Here is a 20981-nt window from a genome sequence, read left to right as displayed (position 1 = left end):
ATTTTTTATTACTTTTTAGTTTTATTATATTGTAGAAAGAAAACAGCTAGTTTGTTTCTACATTTTAGTGTTTGTGTGGAGGAGGAGAAGGTTTCTGATTAAGTTGTGCTTACTGGTGGCCGGAGTCATTGTATTAAAAAGTCATGTATGCATAGATGTATTTATTCATGGCTTTCTTCCTTCTGAGTTGCAAGAGTGGTAGGAGAGATAGGGGCTGCTTTTTTGGACAAGCTTGTCTCTTCTTTTTCCAAATGAATGCTTCTGGCTTTCCATTGATCTCATTTCCCAACAACGTGTTGGTAAGATTTAGGTTTAAGGGGGAAGAATTGTAGGCTAGATTAGGGGCCAAGATGGCATTAACAATAACAACTCAAAGGTGTTTGGTTTGCCTGTGCCAGTCATTGTTCCGTGTATTTACCTTTGGAATTTATGCAAGCAATAATTAATTGGCAAACTAAATCTAGACTTTTCTGCTTGGCCTGCTCTCAAATGTATATAATCTCTTCCTGCTTTCTAACTGTATTTGAGATTTCTTCTGTGGCCTAGGATTCTCTATCAGTTTTTTGTTCCGTTCCATGGAAAATCAAGTGTTGTTTGTTGGTTGGTCTGCTTGATCTGTCGAAGATGAAAAGGTGCTTAAAAAATTTAAAAAATATTTCTAACTGTTTTGTACTTTGTGGAATTTTATTCAGTATATAAAAGCACACATTATCCTCTTTACAGATTTTTGCTTTTTAGAGAGTTTTAAAGCTCTTTATGTTATTCAGTGGTTTGACTTGAATATTGCTCTCCTTGCAATAATGACTTTTGCTTTCCTTTTAATTTGAATTTTCCTCTTATGTTTTTGCTTATTGCTTTTAGCCTTTCTGTGTGTTTTTTGTTATGCTTACCCTTGTGGGCAGGGGAATGCCCGGATTCAATTTCACTTTTTATTTTAAAAGTGCTGGTTACAGCCCATTAAATTGATTTCATAGGCTACAACCAGCAGCTGGAAAACACCTGAGCTGTATTTTTCTGTATAGAAAGTACATTGATTTCTGAGTAGAACAGACCTAGATCTGAGCCAGTTACTTACTTCTCTGGTCCTCAATTTCTTCTGTAAAATTGGAATGTCTACTTACATATTTTTTCTGAAGATTAAAAGACAATGTGTGCCTACTTTATAGCACAGGGAACTCTATTCAACATCCTGTGATAAATCATAATGGAAAAGAATATGAAAAAGAATGCATATATATGTATAACTGAATCACTTTGCTGTACAGCAGAAATTAACACAACATTGTAAATCAGCTATACTTCAATAAAATAAATTTTTTTAAATGTTAAGAAAAAGACAATGTGTGAAATAAGCCTAGTACAGAGACTAAAGTTATCTAATAACATTTTGCACAATGTATCTCTTATCCTTAATTTCTTAAATCCAAACATTTAAAAACACGAGAAAATGGCAAAATGCCCGCATGTTTTCTAGATCCTTTGTAAGGTTTTTGTTTTTGTTTTTGCTTCCTCTCAGGAGTAAAGATGTTTTTGATAAGAAAACCTTACATTGTATAAGCATTTCTCATCATGAAAGCCAAAATGCAGAATTTGTAGGATTTTTAAAGTAGGAAATTGATTCCTCTTACATAACTCTTAAAGTAGGGAATTTTCCAGTGAAATATATTCTGTGTTAGTTGGTGGCACCTACTGGCAAAGATATATCACTGCTTAGAGCCTGCTGTGCTTTTACACAGACTAACCCTATATAGCAGACTGGGAAAGATGATGGGGAAATAGAAGAGGAATATATTGTGTTTACCAAAGTGGGCATTTCCTTGGCCCTCCCTGCCCCCCCCCCCCAAAGTATTTGTCCGGTGAATTGGGAGGAGGAAGGAGTCATGCCATTCTATTGCCCTAGTCCTGTGTTTGCCAGTATGTGCTGAGCTCTTATTAAGAGAGTGTGAAAGGGGGGGTGGCCATATCCGGCAAACTTGGGAAAGCTAGGTTAAACTAACCTAGCCTGATTTTTAAATTATGAGATGTTACAGAGCCTTTAGTATCTTAATGAAGTGTATCGTAACCTCTGGGAGCGGAGTGGGGGGAACACTCATGCAGTGCACCACATTTGTCAAACTCAATTAGACCTCAGAACCCTTTTTTCTCTGAACATCTCTTGTGTTACCTGGAATACTCTTTGGAAGTTATCCTCTGATCAGTGTAGCTTGAGAGCATCATTTTCCCTTCGGCATCTTCTCCTGAAGGCTTTATAAGAGAAGGAACAAGCATTAGATTCTCATGGTATTTGGTAGTTCTGAAAAAGCACATATTGGGATGGAGTCTGTCATGACGGTATCAGTGCAATTTCCTTAGGATGGTGGTACTACATGGACCACATCATTTTGCCATAGCAGTGATTTTAAAGCAGAGACATACATAGAAATTGCCTGGAGAACTTTAAAGCAAAGCAAAACACGTATACCTAGGCTCCATCCACCCTGGCCACCTATTTGGTCGAAGACATGCTTTGCTGTTTTATTACATTTGGGACACCTTTGAGATCTAATGAAAGCTCTGGATCTTCTTTCTGGAGGACTGTATACACAGTAACTTTTATATATGACTTCATGATATTTATCACCCTCATCCACACCCCCAAGCCCATGGATCTCTAGTAAAGAACTCCTTATATCAAGTTTTCCTGGATAGGCATTGAATGGCAAGCAGGATTTACCCCAGAATTTAGATATCTATGTACTCTATGAATTACTTGACCATGGTGTGGTCAGGCTGTATTTGAAGAAATCACATACTGTCACAGGGGTTAAAGGAAAAGAAGCCTGAAGAGAAAGAAAGAAAGGCCAGGTCTGAGATGGCGGTGATTTTTAGTTTATTTTCCTAAGGAAGCGAGTTTAGGAGCTCACACCCCTAGAGCAGTGGCTCTCAAGTGGAGGGGGCAGTTTTGTTGCCCCGCACCCCCAATCCCCGCCCCTGACATTTGGCAATCTGGAGACATTTTTGGTTATCACAGTTAGGGCAGGGGAAGGGGTTGCTACTGGCAACTAGCAGGGAAAAGCCAGGGATGCTGCCTGACATCCTACATTGTACAGGACAGCCACCCCCCCACACCACGGAATTAATCTGGCCCCAAATGTCACTAGTACTAAGGTTGATCTGCCCTAGAGTCTAGCTGCTGCTTCCTCAATGGTATCTTCCATTGGTAGTAGGAAGGTCTACGTTTTTTGTTTGTTTGCATGTGATGCTTCTTGGTAGGTGTAGGAGGAAAGAGATGATGATGAGAAGAGTAGGAAGTGATTAAGCCAGGTTGGTATTTCAAAGAACTTTCCTTTCCCAGAAGTGTTGGAGACTTAGAAGAGGATTTCAGCTCTCAGATTGGCTTACCTCATGGTTTCATCTGAGAGCTTGGATGTAGGAAACCACCTTCCTTTTCTCCTGGAAGGAAGGCTCATTGTTTTTTCTTACCTCACCCTTGAACTTGTGACCTTTTGTCTATTAAACCTTTAAGGAATAAAAGTCAAAATGATTATTTATTTATTTATTTATTTTTGGCTGCGCTGGGTCTTCATTGCTGTGTGCAGGCTTTTCTCTAGTTGGGGCGAGCGGGGGCTACTCTTCATTGTGATGCACGGGCTTCTCATTGCGGTGGCTTCTTTTGTTGTGGAGCATGGGCTCTAGGTGCACGGGCCTTAGTAGTTGTGGACTGTGGGCTTCAGTAGTTGTGGCTCACGGGCTCTAGAGCGCAGGCTCAGTAGTTGTGGTGCACGGTCTTAGTTGTACCACAGCATGTGGGATCTTCCTGGACCAGGGCTCGAACCCGTGTCCCCTGCATTGGGAGGTGGGTTCTCAAGCACTGTGCCACCCGGGAAGCCCAGTCAAAGTGACTAAAAAGTAAAACCTGTGGCTCTTAGAATTTTCGATGCTTGCCACCCATTCTTATCCCCACATAAGATATTGAGGAATAGGAGAGGTGTATATTGTGTTTACCAAAAGTGGGCATTTCCTTTGTCTCCCAGCAGTATTCATGTAGTGAAGTGGGAGGAGGAAGGAATTGTGCCATGCTACTGCCCTAGTCCACTGTTTGCCAGTGTGCTGAGCTCTTATTGAGAGAGTGTAAAAGGGGGGTGGCCATATCCAACAAATTAGGGATAGCTGTGTTAAACTAATCTAACCTGATTTTTTAAATTATGAGATGTCAGAGCCTTTAGTATCTTAACGAAGTGCATTGTGGGGGGTGTGTGTGTGTAGGAAAGGAAGAAGGGTGGCAGGGGAGAGCACACACGTGAGCATGCAGCATTTGTCAAACTTAACTAGACCCCAGGACCCTTTTTCCTCTGAGCATCTCTTGTGTCACCTGGATTACTCTTTGGAAATGATCCTCTGATCAGTGTAGCTCGAGGGCAGCGTTTTCCCTTTGGCATCTTTTCCTGAAGGCTTTGTAAGAGAAATTGAAAAAAATATGTATTCCAGCCCCCACAGGGCTCTATTAAATACAGTTTTACTAAATTGTATGTCTTTATCCACTTTCATCAAGCCTTAAGAGAGTAGTTGCTATTTTTATCAGAGGGGTTGTTTCCTTCTCAGCTATGTAAATAAACACCATTTCTCTGTTTTGGAATGACTGAAAGGAAGAATTAAATTTTCTTACTGGAAAGATGGTTGTTTCTTGTGTAGTCTGCAGGAACTTCTGACGTTTTTTTGTTTCCTCCCTGAGTGAGGAAAGTATTGAGGTAGCTTACGTCAGAATAGCTCTGGTGTATTCAGACTCCTGTGTTTTAAAAGTTTGGAGTTCAAAACCCTGTGCACATATACCTCCTTCACACATTTCCTGGGCTGCCTGGAGACGAGGGAGCAGGAACTTACTTCCCATCTCTCTTCCATTTGGCATGCTCACCTCTCTGTGTTCCCAGCCATTCTTTCTTCTTGCCACTCTCTCAGAACCCAGGACATTGTGATGTTGCAAGGATGCCTTTGTAACTACCAGTCAGATCCAGGTGATATACCGAGTCACTGTTCCCACTTTGTTCATTCCCCTAAGGAAACCTGCCAGCTTTATTAATCCCTAAGCCCTTCAAGATAGCAGTAAAAGGAAAATTTGAGGGAGGAATACTACTTGTGTTTCCCTATTCTTCATCCCCCCTTTCCCATTCAGGATCATTTATTGCTGCCACCACTTTAGACCTGCTTTGGACACTTGGACGCACTTCCTTCCTCTCTAGTCATGGTTGACTTTAACATATGGAGCCCTGCCCTCCTGTCGCCCTTCCCCATTGCAGACCTCGGTGTTCTGCGGCTTATAAGGTTTTATCAAGGAAGCCAGTGGGTTTTCCCTATTAGGCAACCATCTGGAGTCTTTCTGTCAAAGTCTGAGGTTAGAAAAGCATGAGAAGATAACACTTGGGGGAAAGTAGTATCTTCAAAGCAGGGCATAAACAGAGTTTTTGAATACCCACTATACACCGAGCACTGTGCTGCTAGTCTCAATCCCCACAACTTTGTGTGGTTTGTGTTTGTCCATGGGTAGAACAACTTGCTCAGGATCGATCTCTCTCTCTCTCTCTCTCTCTCTCTCTCTCTCTCTCCCTCTCTCCCTCTCTCCCTCCCTCCCTCCCTCTCTCTCTCAAACACACACACACACACACACACACACACACACACAGAGTTAAGTGACCAAATCTGGATTCCTACTTCTCTCTTTGGTTTCAAAGCCTTTGGCTTTTCTACTATATCATTCTACATCTCTTTCTTTTTTTTTAAATTTATTTTATTTTATTCATTTATTTAAATTTTGGCTGCCTTGGGTCTTTGCTGCTGTACGCGGGTTTTTTCTCTAGTTGCTGAGAGCAGGGGTTACTCTTCGTGGTGGTGTGCAGGCTTTCTCATTGCGGTGGCTTCTCTTGTTGTGGAGCGCAGGCTCTAGGTGCGCGGGCTTCAGTAGTTGTGGCTTGCGGGCTCTAGAGCGCAGGCTCAGTAGTTGCGGCGCACGGGCTTAGTTGCTCCGCGGCATGCGGGATCTTCCCGGACCAGGGCTCGAACCCGTGTCCCCTGCATTGGCAGGCAGATTCTTAACCACTGTGCCACTAGGGAAGCCCTCATTCTACATATCTGATCAGAGCCTGCTGTGAGACCTGCAGAGCACTAGTGTCCAGTGGTGATTCTTCTGCCATCACCTACGTTGGGTATTTTCAAATGGAGTGTTTGGAAATACTGTATATGCCCAAATATTTAACAACTTGAAGAACATAAAGGAAAAACAGGGAAAATTTGAGAGGTAGGCTTATTCCCTATAGGCAGTAAACAAGCTCTTGTAAACACTGATGACTTAAATAGATCTATAGGATCTTTTTGACTAATACTATGGGACAAATGTTATAGTTTAAATTTTGTACCCCAATCTTGGAATTTTAGGTTTGGGAAGGAATCTTAGCGAGACTGCTATCCATAAATGAGTTGTTATTCCTTTCAGAACACAACTCTCCCACTTCCCCTTCTCATTAAGTTTCCATTTAGCTATTAGGTAGGAGCTTCAAAAGGGAAAATCCAATCATGTATAATCTCCAGTTAATGGGCATCTATTGAGCGACTAGGTCACCAGAAAGAATACACAGTGCCTCTTTGTGCAGTAAACACAAAAATCAAAAGCTAATGCATTCCCAAGGCAAGCCAGATTGTTGCTGGCTAACAGCATCCTCCTCTTAAGGGAAAAGATTGGGGCACCCACCATGCTTGCTAGGGGAGATTGCAAAGCCATTCCAGAGAAACAAGGCCATCAAGGGAGGAAAAAGAAAGGCAGGGGGGCTTCCAGGGCTTTGTCACTTCTAATTGCTGATGGCTGGGGTGGGCTACTGAATAGCAGACATTCTAGTAAATGTTTTGTGCAATCATCAGGAACTTAGTGGGTCTCTGGGGCTTCTTTCTTCAGGTTAAAAGAATAACAGGGATGATTGAGGTAGAGCTTCAGCCCCACTCCCATAATTTAGCCTGTTTTCTAAGTACACCCAACCTTCATAAAGACTTCATGCTTACTTTTGTCCAACCACTAACTAATGATTGATGAAAGATGAAAACACCCCTGTTGACCCAAAATGGCATGTGTTAGCCACAAGCCAAACAGCTCTTGGGTTGGTGTTGGTACACTCCAGTTTGGGTTTTCAAAACTATATTTTGGTGTAGTTATTTAGGATTTGCAAAACTCGGCATAATTCAAATAACCTGTTTTTCCCCCCTTAGAACACTTCAGTTATGGAGGATCAAAATGAAGATGAGTCCCCAAAGAAAAATACTCTTTGGCAGGTAGGAATGACGGCGCACAGATAAGATAGCAATTGACTTACTGTAGATAAGATGCTCCCTCAGCTCCTGTCCTCAGTGAAACTAAGAGCCAAGTACTTTGGTTTTCTTTTGTGCAATTCTGCTAGTTTCAGGATCCACCCTGGGACTTCCCTGGCGGTCCAGTGGTTAAGACTTCACCTTCCAATGCAGGGGGTGGGGGTTCGATCCCTAGTCGGGGAACTAAGAGCCCACATGCCTCAGGGCCAAAAAACCAAGACATAAAACAGAAGCAATATTGTAACTAATTCAATGAAGACTTTTAAAATGGTCCACATAAAAAAAAAAAAAAAAAGAATTCACCCTAATTTATCTTCTTTTCCTTAGGGAAGTGTCATTATGAATAGTAAAGAATTTAGGAATTCTCACCAAGATTCTGAAGTTGGCTGCAGCCCAAAATATTCCATCTCTGGGGCCACTGTCTAAGCCAAAGATGGACAGTGGTGGTGTCCTTTGTCACCAGAATGGCACCATGCCGCATACCAGTGTATGCACTGACCTTTTCTCCCAACCGTCACCCTTCTCTCCCATTTCCTATTTGTTTGCCTTTTCCTTTTAAATTCAGTTTCCTTCTCTCCTAGCTCTATTTTAGTTTTCCAGTTTTCCTTCCAATCCCCCAGTTTTTTTGTAAGGCGCGGGATGGAGAGCATATAAAGTTTCATGATTTCGTGTTTTCATCAACCATTATGGTACACATAATTTTTCCCTTCGTGAAGATACAATTAAAGGCAAAACAAATCTAAATCTGAAGAGAATAATGATAAAAAAAAATTCTCTGGGTTCATTTGATTTGAAGCAAAGGCGTTAGCAAGAATAAAGTGTCCCCAACAAATTTACGATGAAAAGAAACAAAGCAGTGCAATTCCAGGAAGATCTTTCTGGGCCAAGCAGGTGGTTAGAAATAGAAATGGAAAATGTGCTGTAGAATTGGGCACATACTGTTATTTTAGGGGGAACTTTGTGCAGACTGACTTCTGTTCCCTCCACGTCTGGTATTTGCAACAGGATTCTCTTAATTTACTACTGATTTTCAATTCACAGTGGTTCTTAACACTTTAGCTTTCAGGTTTTTTTTTTTTTTTTCATCTGTCTTTCAGTCAACTAGTTAATGGTATACCGATGCTCTAAGGAGGCTAGATGGTTAGGAACCCTTCTGTAAATGAAATAATAACCCTTTTGTTTATCAAGTGAGATAATGGGTGTGAAAGTATTTTATAAATAGTAAAGCACTACACAAATTCAAGTTGTTACCATAATTATATTTAACTTGTTACGAAAGCAATTATTTTGGCAAGTTATTATGAAAAAAATGTAGAAAGAAAAGGGGAAGGAAAAAATATGTAGCTTTCTCTCTCAAGATTAGGCACTTTTAACATTTTCATTTATATTCTTTACTTTTTCTTGGCGTGTTCCCCTTCACACAAATTATTGTGATCATATGCTATATAAAATTCTTTTGTTCCTAATACTATTTCATAAACATGTTCTCTTGTTATTAAAATCTTACTTTATAAACCTAATTCTAATGGCTGCATTGTAGTACTTTGTGTAGATGTATTATAATTCACTTTAACCAGTTGCCTGTAACTGGGTAGTTTTTTCTGAATTTTATTATAACATTATGGTGAACATCCTTATGCTTAGAAGTAGCAAAGGTGCTCCTTATGCTAGCTGATGTTCACCACAGCAAAGAATTTTTACTTCATCTGACTGTTCTTAATGCTGATGTTTTTGGTTCTGTTTGATAATGAATGTTTTACTACAAGCAATGTCAAAAATCTCTGTTCAATGCTGCCCCCTGGTGGTGCCCGGTGTCAGTGAGCTCTCCCTCACCCAAATTATAAGGGAAAAAACGTTCTCAGACAAGGAAGTGGTTAAGATAAGTGAGGTGGGAGATTAATGCCTTCCAGGTTTATACCTCTAAATGTCGACATAAGAACTCACTTCAGATATGAAGGATTTTTAAGATTTTACCAAGGAAGGCCAAAGACTCCTTTGGATATTTACAAAGGATGTCTTCTTTCTGGGATGGGTTCAGTTCACTTTAAGTTAGGGGATATACTGATAACAAAAGCTCTTGGTTCTTCCCATGTAAGACTTCTGAAATAAGCTCCTAATGGAATTAATGGATGTTTGTGATGCAACTCTTCAGTTTTCAAAATTCTCTTATATGTTATTCCTTCTAGTGTTACACATGAAGGGGCGTTCAGAATGGTGATGGACAGATGGCTTGGCAAATGTTTGACAGAAGTATTGAGGTTCTTTTGTTTGTAAACAGGGAAATTACTGAGCCTCATAATATCAGTAGCAGTTGTGGCTTCAGTCTAGGGATTTAGATTTTTTTGGATATTGTTGTCCAGATGCAGTGTATGTAGTTTCAGTTTTTAAAAAGTATACTGATTTTATGCAAGGACCATGTAGATTTGATGAGAGATGCAACTATTAGTATAGGAGTCTGTGGGATATCCATAAACCAACTAAATAAGATGAGGAACTTTTCAGGCATATGTGGTTTACCTTGGGTCACTTTCTGAGTAGGTGACTGAAAGAGGGAGTGAAAGTCTGTAAACTATTTTGTCAGCAGTTAGCAGCCCTGGAAATAATACGGAGGAGATTGAAACTGTTAGGTAAAATGAAGCTTTTTAGATTGAATTGCTCTCTGATTTCTCCGTTACATAGACCAGTGGTTTTCAGAGTGAGGTCCCTGAAGTGCAGTCTCTAGACCAGCAGCATCAGCATCACCTGAGGACTTGCTGGAAGAGCTCAGGCTCTACTCCAGACCTGTAGAATCAGAACCTCCGCGGCGGCAGTCTGTGTGTTAACAAGCTCTTTTGTTATTCTGATGCACGCACAAGTGTGAGAACTATTTGCATAGATGAATATAGCTTTACCTTCCAACTTTGAGGAAGGAAAACAAACTGTCAATAATCAATCAGTTGCCACTTTGCCAAGTTGAACAGTTTTTCTAAGATGGTCTTCTCCAACATTAGTTAACTGATAACAGCACGGTTTTGGAATAAGCATTGGAGAATGATGATTTAAGACACCATTTAGCTTTAGATAGAACTCTGACTTATCATTACTTTAGTGACTAATTCGAGTACATAGGCCCTGAATACATTTTTAATTATTTCCTGAATTAATTAATAAAGGAGTGAGTTTGGCTTTAGGGTAAAACTGCCATTTTAAGAATAAATACACAGGGCAAAAAAATGTTTCTGATGATATGCTCTTAAGATTTATTTTCCTTGTCAAACTAATTACTTTTTTGTTTTTCTAAAATAGATAAGTAATGGAACATCATCAGTGATCGTCTCCAGAAAGAGGCCATCAGAAGGAAACTATCAAAAAGAAAAAGACTTGTGTATTAAATATTTTGACCAGTGGTCTGAATCAGATCAAGTGGAATTTGTGGAACACCTTATTTCACGAATGTGTCATTACCAGCATGGACATATTAACTCTTACCTGAAGCCCATGTTGCAGCGGGACTTTATTACCGCTTTACCAGGTAACCATGCTTGTTTTTTAAAAAGCTGAGAAGTGGAAGAGTGCCCAGCCCAAGAGCCTAGACGGACCCGAGTAGGTGTTTGTGAAATGAATGAATGAGTACAGTGTGAGACAGCATTTCTTCGGGACACATACTGTACTTTAATATGTGGTACTTGAAGAGGAGTTATAATTTAGCATCTATCTAGGAACTGTAGGCAGTTTCTGTGATTAATAGTGTTGATCATTGGTCAATACTATTGCTACATTAGTGAATTAATGCTGTACTTTTTATTTTGATGTGGTGTCTATAGAATCTGCATTTTGCCTTTATAAGTATTTTTTTGTAATATGGGACAATTTTTCCTACAGTGTTTGGGAAGTGTCCCAAAATTTAAGATGTTCATTTATATCTGAAGTGACACTTAGGGAATGGCAGAAAAGTATTGGGGAAATTGATAACATGTCTTATTACATTTCTTAAAACTTATTTCTGCATCCTCTCCCTCACTGTCCTACCCCTGCATGAGTGTGTTCTTCTCTCCCTTTTCCCTTTCTCTCTCTCTCCCTCCTCACCCCCCAGTTAAATTTACTTTGGTTTAAAAAAAAAAAAAAAAGACTACTTTTACAACAGTTTTAGGTTCACAGCAAAATTGGGCAGAAAGTACAGTTTCTATATCCTCCCCCTCACCCACAACAACCCCCAGCACAGCCTCCCTGCTATCAACATCCTACACTAGAGTGGTACATTTGTTACAGTACATGAACCTACACTGACACATCACTATCACTCAAAGTACATACTTTAAGGTTCACTCTTGGTGTTGTACATTCTGTGGCTTTTGACAAATGAATAGTGACATGTATCTACCATTATAGTGTCACACAGAACAGTTTCACTGCTCTAAAAACCTGCTGTGCTCTGCCTGTTCATCCCCCTTTGATTTTTTTTTTTAAAGTTATTTATTTATTTATTTTTGGCTGCGTTGGGTCTTCGTTGCTGCGTGCGGGCTTTCTCTAGTTGTGGCGAGCAGGGGCTACTCTTCATTGCGGTGCACGGGCTTCTCATTGCGGTGGCTTCTCTTGTTGCAGAGCACAGGCTCTAGGCGCGTGGGCTTCAGTAGTTGTGGCACGCGGGCTCAGCAGTTGTGGCTCAAGGGCTCTAGAACGCAGGCTCAGTAGTTGTGGCGCACGGGCTTAGTTTCTCCGTGGCATGTGGGATCTTCCCAGACCAGGGATTGAACCTGTGTCCCCTGCATTGGCAGGTGGATTCTTAACCACTGCGCCACCAGGGAAGTCCCCCTCTTTGATTTTTGGTCACTCGTTAATTCTTTTCTCTCTGTGTTCTTTTTTAAATTTTTTATTTTAAGTGTGTCTAGGTAACATAGAGAGATTTCACTCTTGAAGAGAATGTGAGACTGCTGGCCAGAACATTCTCCTCTAACGTGGTCAGGGTAACCTGGAGGTTACAGCTGCTGTGCCAGGGTATGCCTAGAAATAGCCAGGGGTAAACCAGTAGCATTGCCACCAGCCCTACCCTTTTTTCAGAGCTTCTGGATGGCTCCTCAAAGAGTAGCTTCTCTCTTAGCCTGTCTGTGATTTACAGTGCATCACGACTCCATTGTCTAAGTATTTCCACAGTAGACAGGACCTGGGCTCATGCCTCAGGCCTGAAACCTGGGGCTGCAAAGTGACATGCCAGCCTCTGATTCCTAATCCCTCTTCTAGAACTTGTAAGTTTACTTTCTACAAAGGGAGTGTTTTAAGGATATTTGAGAGTTAACTTAGAAAATTTTGACCCTACTGTTCTTTTTATGCTGAGATGTAGCATTATTTTCCTCATTTTTTGAATTAGTATTTCTAGAAAAGCAAAACGTGAACCCTCTTTTTCTAGAATCATAGTATTTAATTGCTGAAAGGGATCTTAGCCGTCACTTAGTGCTGTTTCTCATTGGGTAGATTATGAAGCCAAGGATCAGAGAATTGGGTGAAATGCCTAAGATCGTACATCTTGGTTATTGTGATTTTGCGGGTGATGGCGGGGGTTGGTGCAAAAGCTGAAATCACTTCCAGTTAAGATTACTCTGGGCAGTGCCTTAAACTGGCCTCAAGTATAGACTACATGGTTTACACCCCAATTCAGCAACATTTACTTTTAATTATAAGAGAGAGAGAGTGGGAGAGAAGAGCTATGCTTCTAATTGCATAAGAGAGAGAATTATAGGTGAATTTGAGTAAGATGAGTGCACATGTGCTGCAGCTCCTCTGTATGTGCAGCCCAGAACTCAGAACCCCCCTCATCCAAGGCTTTCTACTGACTCATGCTACATTTCACACCAAGAAAAGACAGGGTAGTTTTTAAAGTTGACAATTATACTTGTTCCTCTTAAGTGCTTTTAAATAAATGAAACTATGCTCCCATTTTTTGAGGCAAATCCATTCTGTTTGCTTTCTGTTGTTTTGGTTTATTTTTATTTTTTCCCTATAATTTGCCTCTCAAACATTTTAGAGCACCAGGGAACTCAACTTATATTTACAGAATATCCACGAGGTGGCACTGTTGTAGTTCTCTTGATTTGCAGAGTATAGTTCAGAGGCAACCCCTTCTCTTGGGGAGTGTACAGAATTGGAGAAGAGACAGAACAGATGAACATGTGTTATGTATATAAATATGGTTAGTATAATTGCATACAATTCAGTTTTCATTACAGCGAATTTTAAGGCATTGTCCATATCTCTGTTAAAGTGGAATTTTGTGGTATCGAGTATTACATGAAATGAACGGACCATTGGCTGGGACATGGAAATATTTTTGTTAAAATGCTATTTGTTTTAACAGGATTTGATCTGAACATATATACATATGTCAGTATATATCATACATATGAATCTAATAGCTGGGGACAAGCTGGCCAAGTTGATTGTGTTAGTTAGTGTCTAGTAGACTTGGATTAAATCTGGCATTAGTTCCTTAGCACAGATCTTGCCTTAAGAGCATTAGGGGAGAAACAGGTCCATGTGTTTGTTCATACTTAGATTTAATAATGTGTGGAACAACTTACTAATCATTATCCTGGTTTGGTGTTTAACTTTTACTGTAGATGATCCTTAGTTTGAATTTTTACTTTGTTGAAATTGACAGTCTACTTAAGACTTCTTTTGATTGTGAAAACCATTAATTCTATAAAAACGGTCTATAGTTTTGACTTTTTAATGCTTACTGTGAATATCGTACCTGTCAGTATAGGGAAAATGGAAAATGTTTGTGGTCTCTGGCTCCTTTTGGTTCAGTGGAAAAAGTGATAATTATGATATGCTTTTCTAAAAATCATGGTAAATGTTTAGTCTGCAATGTCAATTTCTGCAGGCTAAGTTTGTGGTTTGTAAGAACTGTTGTTAAAGGGAAAATTTATACCATTTGAAGTAGAGACAGATTGTACTTCAAGAAGGACGATAAGCATTGGTGATCTGTTTGGTGAGGTGTCTAACTAAGCAATTAAGAATTTTAAAAACACTTACCTTCCTGGCCATGGTTTATTCTTTTGTCTCATCCTCAAGTAAGGATGATAAACCATTATGGACTGTGAATGTGACAGAGATTAGATCAGAGGTCTTGGGAGATGTGGAAGAACCAGAGTGTAGGCTTTAGGCTGGATGCAGGGCCAGAGATCCAGCATGACAGAGTGGAAAGATGATGGATGTTGGATTTGACAGCCCCTCCATTTGAATCCCAGCCCCTGCACCTAATAGTTATGTGAGCTCACTTTTTGGAGCCTCAGTTTCCTTATCTGTGTGGGAATGATAATAATACTTTATAGGATATTGTGAAGATTAAAGACAGTGTATATAATATGCCTAGCATCTGGTGGGTATTCTGAGGATGGCAGTTAAAAAAAAAAAAAGCCCAGAGAGGCAGGAAGCACCTGCAATACGATTTATTGCCAGGAAGTTTTAATTATTCACCCACTGATTTCCGAATTGATTCATCCTGACATCATTTAGGTAGGTGTGTGTGCCACTTTGTTGGCATAACAAAATGTTGGACTTTGTGACCTGAGCATTTGTGTCTGAATCCTTAGGTCAGTATATTCCAAGTTAAAGGCATCCACTGACAGACTATTGCTGTCAGGAAAGAAAGTTTCTAACTTCAGATTTTACCACTAGATCTGTGACTAGGGAGGGGGAAGGGACAGCAGGGGTGGGTGGGGAAGGAAATTTCTTTGCAGCTGCTCTTTGAAATGTGTTTCTAAAATAATAAAAGTTTCTGTAATTGTATGATCTAAGCAGCTGTCTTAAAACTGGCTATAGTCAAGGGCATTGAACTGACGTTACACATTTGAGTTTCATTTTGGTACAATGTTATTTACATATTGAGCTTTGAAAATTTTGCCTTTTAATTGTTTTAATTTATTATTGAAAAATTTCCAGACCTTCATCTGGTGCCTATAATTAGCAACAGCAGCACTTCTTCAGCACTGTGTGTGCAGTATTCTGGACTCATTTTCTGAGGCCATAATGTGTCCTCTTATTGCCTTGGGAAGGGGGGTGGCAGGAGATGGGGGCGTCTCAGCACCATTGAGTAAATGAGAGCCAGATATTGATACTTAAGAAAATGCTTAGCTTTAACACCTCAGAGCACTTTCTAGCCCAGGCAAATGGACCACCTTATTCAGTAACCTCTTTGTTCTGAATAGTCTTGAAACCAGAAAGTTATAAGGTCTGCATGGCTCCTGGGGCTAGCTACTCCAAGGTGCCCAAAATAGAGGTTGTGTGATTCCTATTCTTTAAATATTTAAGGGGTATGAGACTTACTCCAAGCTATTAGTGAGGAATTAGCGATTTGCTAGGGGAGGTGTGTCAGATTTTCTCTGCAGAAAGTAACAAGGAAGGGGACTACTGCTTAGCTTCCTTGACCAGTGATATCAGCTAAAGTGATTTCTGGAAGAGGGAAGAAGAGAGACTGACATTTATCGAGTACCTGCTCTGTATCTGGCTCCTGAATAACCTCCCCTTATTAACCTTTCCAACAAGATTAAGAAGTTCCTTCTCTATAAAATGAGGCTATTTATAGCCTATTTCAGAGGGTTATCATTGCAGATTATACGAGATGATCCTTCTTAGGCTTTTAATATCATTCCTATTTTATGGAAGACTGAGATCCAAAAAGGAAAACTGATTTGCTTCGACCCAGATTATATGGCTCTATAGCCAGTGCATTTTCCGAGAGACTAAAACATGCTGCCCCCTAGAAGGATGAAGTGAATTTAAAGTATTACCAAAAGGAAATAAATCAAATCTCATGGATTTCACTGAGATGTTGCCGAATTGGACCAGTGGCATTTGAAAGAGTAGGAAGTACCTGTCTAATAATGAGCTTCTTTATGCAGAATCTCATTGATAGCCCAGTGGTGTGAGATATTGAGGTGACGGGAAATCAGTGAGGACTAAAAGGGATATTATTGCTATGAAGCAGTAGTTCCCAGCATGTCAGAATTATCTGGTAGTAATTCTTAAGAATACAGATTCCTGGGCCCCACCATCTAGAGATTCTGATTCAGTGGATCAGGAGGATATTTAGGAAGCTGTTTCTGCTGCTGTTGTTTCTCAGATCAGTAACCCTAAGTGATTCAAGTATAACCACACAGGCTTCTGAGAACCAGCTCATAGACTGCCCAGCCAGGTGGAGGATTTGGATGCAGCTTTCCCAGTTCATATATAGACCATGGGGATGTGACAGCCACTGAGGCCTGAAAAGACAGCTATATAATGTGTTCTTGTCTGTTCATTTCCTCTCTCAGCAGAGGATTTGAGAGGGGAATTGGTTAGGGGTGTATTTATAACCAATTAGGAGGATTTGGTTAGTGATTAGAATTAACATAAACCTTGGAAAGTGACTGTGTTCTCATATTAAGTGTAGAAACTAGAAGATAGTCAGATAAGTACCCCAGAATTAGAAGAATTCAGAGAAGAGCTAAGTTTATTAGGCCATGGCCAGAGACTGTAAAAGAAAATATGATTAAAGATGGTAGAGAGATTCTGAAATTTAAAGTTCTGATTAATAATTTGGTAATCCTATCGGTGGATAGGCACAAGTAGAACCCCATGTGATTATCCATGAATTTCCCTGATTTTAAATACACTTGGGCAGGAGATGGAAGAAAGGGGCATGGAGATACACAAAAAGGTAGCCTGAACCTTTGAAAATGGTATCAAGAAGGCCAAGCCCCAAATAATGTGAAATTGTCCAAAATGGTTAAGGAATTTGGGAGAGTTAAAAACAAATAAAATAATCAACTGTTTGGAGCAAGAGCATGAAGAATGAAGGGACAGTGTACTTGGAATAGATGCTGTAGTGGTAATAGGAAGAAACAGCATATTTTCACTCCTCATTTAACTTATCCTTTTTTATTTCCCCACTAAGAATAATGGTTTTAAAACCAGAAAGGACAGAAAAATTGTAGTCCAAGAAAGATATGAAGATGTCTTTAACATAGCTCCTATAACAAGTAGAGCTAAAAGTGTTGTGTGCCAGGATAGTGACAGAACCTAAGGCTGTGATTTTCAGAATTGTGGAACATTGAGAAGTAATTGAAAACCAGTAGGCAGAGCTACTGGGTACAATTTTGCACATACAGCTTGTACAACTGTGTTTGGTAATCCTGCATGATAGTACCCAGAGATGATTGATGAGCAGATTTCCTGGTCTTAAGAACGGGAGAACTAGAGAAGGTGTATTTGGGAGCTATTGGCTATTGAATTTGATGTTCCATTCTAGCCTAATTCTCAAATGGATTATCAAAAGTTAATCAGCTGTTGAAAAGACTATGTAGGATTGTGTAATCCTAGAAAGATATAGTATACAGAATGTTAAAAGCCATTATCTCTGAGAGGTGGGGTTTAGGGATTTAAAGGTATTTGCTTATATGCATTTTATAGTTTTTCTATAATGAACATGGGTTATATATGTTTAAAAGTGACACAAAGCAGCTAGTGCCAACTTGTAAACAAAAAATTGCAATACCAACTTTATGTAGTAAGCACCAGCAAGGAAACATGGAGAGTAACCATACCAAATTCACTTGATTTCCTTTTTGGATCAAGTTATGAGACTAGCAAGTCAGAAACATGGTATAAATAAAGATGGTAGTGTCTTCATGGGGCAAAGTTTCTCCAAATATCCTTGAGGACTGAATAGAGAGATATGGGCTGGATAATAGTAGTATAAAATCCAGGTGATTTAGAACTGGTGGCTCAGTGTTGGTACCTTGTGAGTATTTAATGAATGGGTGTATGATAGCTTGAAGGGAAATATAGAATCACGGGTGCTGTCCTTGGTTCTGACCCATTTAACATGTTTGCCAGCAACTTGGGATAAAGACTTACTGCATTTGCCCACCATGCAGATCTGGTGTGGAATATCCACTTTTCTGTATGACAGAATCAGAATTGTAGAGACTGAAATGGAAGGGTCAGATAAAGCTTTGAAGGTGAATTATAGAGAGGATAACTGTAGACTTCCGTGTGAGCTGCCCTCCCCCTTCTAAACTACCCATACAAATACAGAAATCAGGGGGAATTGTTTTTTGGGTGTTTTTTTTTTTTTTTTTAATTTTTTGGCCATGCCACACGGCATGCGGAATCCTAGCTCCCCAGCCAGGGATTGAACCCGCGCCCCCTGCAGTGGGAGCGCGGTGTCGTAACCACTGGACCACCGGGGAAGGCCCAGGGGGAATTGTTTTAATAGATGTTTTTGGGGGAAGGGCCTAAGATTTTAATTCCGCTTACTACCATCTTAGGAGTCTACTGTGATATGACTGTTAGATGAAGGCAATATAATCTTTGACGGCCTTAACTCTTAATATAATGACATGTGCAGGAAAAGATAGTGGTCCCAGTGTAGTTAGTCTTCATTATCACATCATAACTTGGGTATTAGACCTACTAGAGTAGAACTAGTATATGAAGGGCCTGTAAACCATAATCAACAGTGTAAATAGTCATTCTTAGAGTTGGAAAAAACCTTAGTTTGTAAAGCATTTTTTATGTATCATCTCATTGTGATATTTTCAAAATAAGGCAGAGATTATTATCCCTGTTTTATACAGATGAGGAAATTGAGGTTCTGAAAGTTTAACTATTTACCTATACCCTGCCAAGTTAGTATGACTATACTCCTTCTGTTTATCTTGAAAAAGAGAACAAATATTAACCCCAAATGGTACTTTGTTGTCTTTAAAATCTTTCTGTAAAACTTTTTTGATTCATACAGATAGTGTGAGAAAGGACAGTTGTTACTGGCCATTACCATGTTATTTGGTAAAAAGCCAAGGGGCAGGGATGTTTCAGTATTAAGTATTTGTTTCATGTCATAGAAGTTCTAGGTGGTGAACCTAGACTTGAAATTGGAATTTTCCGACTGTGTGTTTAGTGTTCCCACCCCAACACAGAGGAGGCCTGGGGATGAGCTTTATTTCTTGTAGTTGCAGAGGACATGCCCAGAACCACAGGATGGGAGTGTACAGGTGGCAACAGCATTGACCATAGTGATCTTCTTACCTTTGTGAATGTCAGGCAAAGGCTGAATCTTGGTTGTCTTTGAGAGGATACTTGCATTGTGTAGGATAAACGTCTTAAGGTTCTAGAATTTTTAGGCATGTGGTTCATGGTTTTGAGGATTTTACCTCCATAAGGAGATGGAGAAATGATTGACAAAAATACATCTAAGTGCACCTGACTTAATTCTTGGATTGTCGTTTAACTTTTCATAAACTTTTTCAGGTAAGTCAGTGTTTCTCACCTTTTTGTCTCCTTAGCCCCAAGGGATTCACATAGGTCATGTATTAATAGGATGATTTGTTACGAGAAACAGTAAATCAGAGGGGAAAGAATGCAGACTTTGGGGCAAGAGATCGGAGTCCAGTCTTGGCTTCACTACCCTATAATTGTAAAACCTTGAATCCTTTTACCTCTTTCTGCCTCGTCTGTAAAATTCGGGGTGTCTTTACCCCATAGAGTTATGTAAAAGAAAATGAAAAGAAATCATTTATTATAATATCTGACAAATATAGAACTGTCCAGGGTTGGCTTTTACACACAGGAACTCGTGCCATCAATTGTTTTATCTTAAAAAATCAGAACCAAAAAGAAGTGTATATGTTTATGTACTCATGCACTTGTATATCTGAAGAGCTTTTGATATTACTCAGGTATGTTTCCTGGTTCAGGATTTCTTTGTTCCTCTTATCTTTAAGGAAATGGTAACTGATACATTTCCATCTCCCTTCCTATTCCTTCATTGCCTTTTCTATTTTGTAGAGCAAGGTTTAGATCACATAGCAGAAAACATTCTTTCCTACCTGGATGCCAGGTCTCTGTGTGCAGCAGAGCTGGTATGTAAGGAATGGCAGCGAGTGATCTCCGAAGGAATGCTTTGGAAGAAGCTGATTGAACGAATGGTCCGCACTGACCCTCTATGGAAGGGACTTTCAGAAAGAAGAGGGTGGTAAGTATTTAGGTTGGTTGTTCCCTTGAAAAAAGTTTATTTGACCTAGGGTCAGTTTGATTACTAAAAAATGCAATTATACTTGCCAAATGTGTTGGCCTATTTTAAACAAGTGGGAAAAGATGAGTAGTCAAGAGTTGGGGGGAAAAAAAGTTAAAGCTGTTAGAATAACCCCTTCTGAAATGCATATTTCCTTTATATTTATTAACTATTAAGGTGTATTGTACAGTTTGAGCAATTTGGCTTTTCAAAGCTATGTGTTTATGCTTTTCCTTTCACATTTTCCTTAGGTGATGACACCATTACCAAAAGATAGATAAGAAAAAGGAAAATATGAGAAAGTCAAATAATGCCATTTTGCTCTTAGATATTGATCCTGGTTGAAGATGGAAGGTACAGCAGGCAGGATTTTTCAGAGACAACCTGTTATCTGAAATACAGCTTTATAGCTCTGTACATGTCAGTACCCTGACAGCACAGAGAAAGAGAGTGCCACAGCTAGGACAGATAGGTGGTGGTGTGAGTGATGGTTAGGGCTGTGCTTTCTTTATGGGGAATAGTTAGTTATGTACTCAGTTAGCTTTTTCACAAAGCTACATTAACACTTTTTATTGAACTGTAGAATGAAAGGCTAGATTATTGTGTTGGGTAGTCAGAAAATGAA

At 39.7% G+C, this 20981-nt stretch overlaps 1 protein-coding gene across 12 annotated transcripts in view; it reads left to right on the top strand.

Moving 5' to 3' along the window:
- The window catches only part of FBXW11 (F-box and WD repeat domain containing 11), a 130610-nt gene that overhangs the window by 78229 nt on the left and 31400 nt on the right, over positions 1–20981 (top strand). For 9 of the 12 annotated variants that reach the window (XM_082380862.1, XM_082380872.1, XM_082380873.1 and 6 more), the window contains 3 exons: positions 7228–7290; positions 10612–10837; positions 20131–20317. In XM_082380862.1, coding sequence (XP_082236988.1) covers positions 7228–7290; positions 10612–10837; positions 20131–20317 — 476 coding nt within the window. The remainder of the gene's footprint in view (positions 1–7227; positions 7291–10611; positions 10838–20130; positions 20318–20981) is intronic. The other 3 variants (XM_082380871.1, XM_082380864.1, XM_082380865.1) reach the window with 1 other exon arrangement.

The sequence above is a fragment of the Balaenoptera borealis genome, assembly GCF_965194805.1.
Source record: "Balaenoptera borealis genome assembly, chromosome: 2".
In the NCBI taxonomy this organism is placed as follows: Eukaryota; Metazoa; Chordata; class Mammalia; order Artiodactyla; family Balaenopteridae; genus Balaenoptera; species Balaenoptera borealis.
This window is presented reverse-complemented; position numbering and strand designations above follow the sequence as displayed.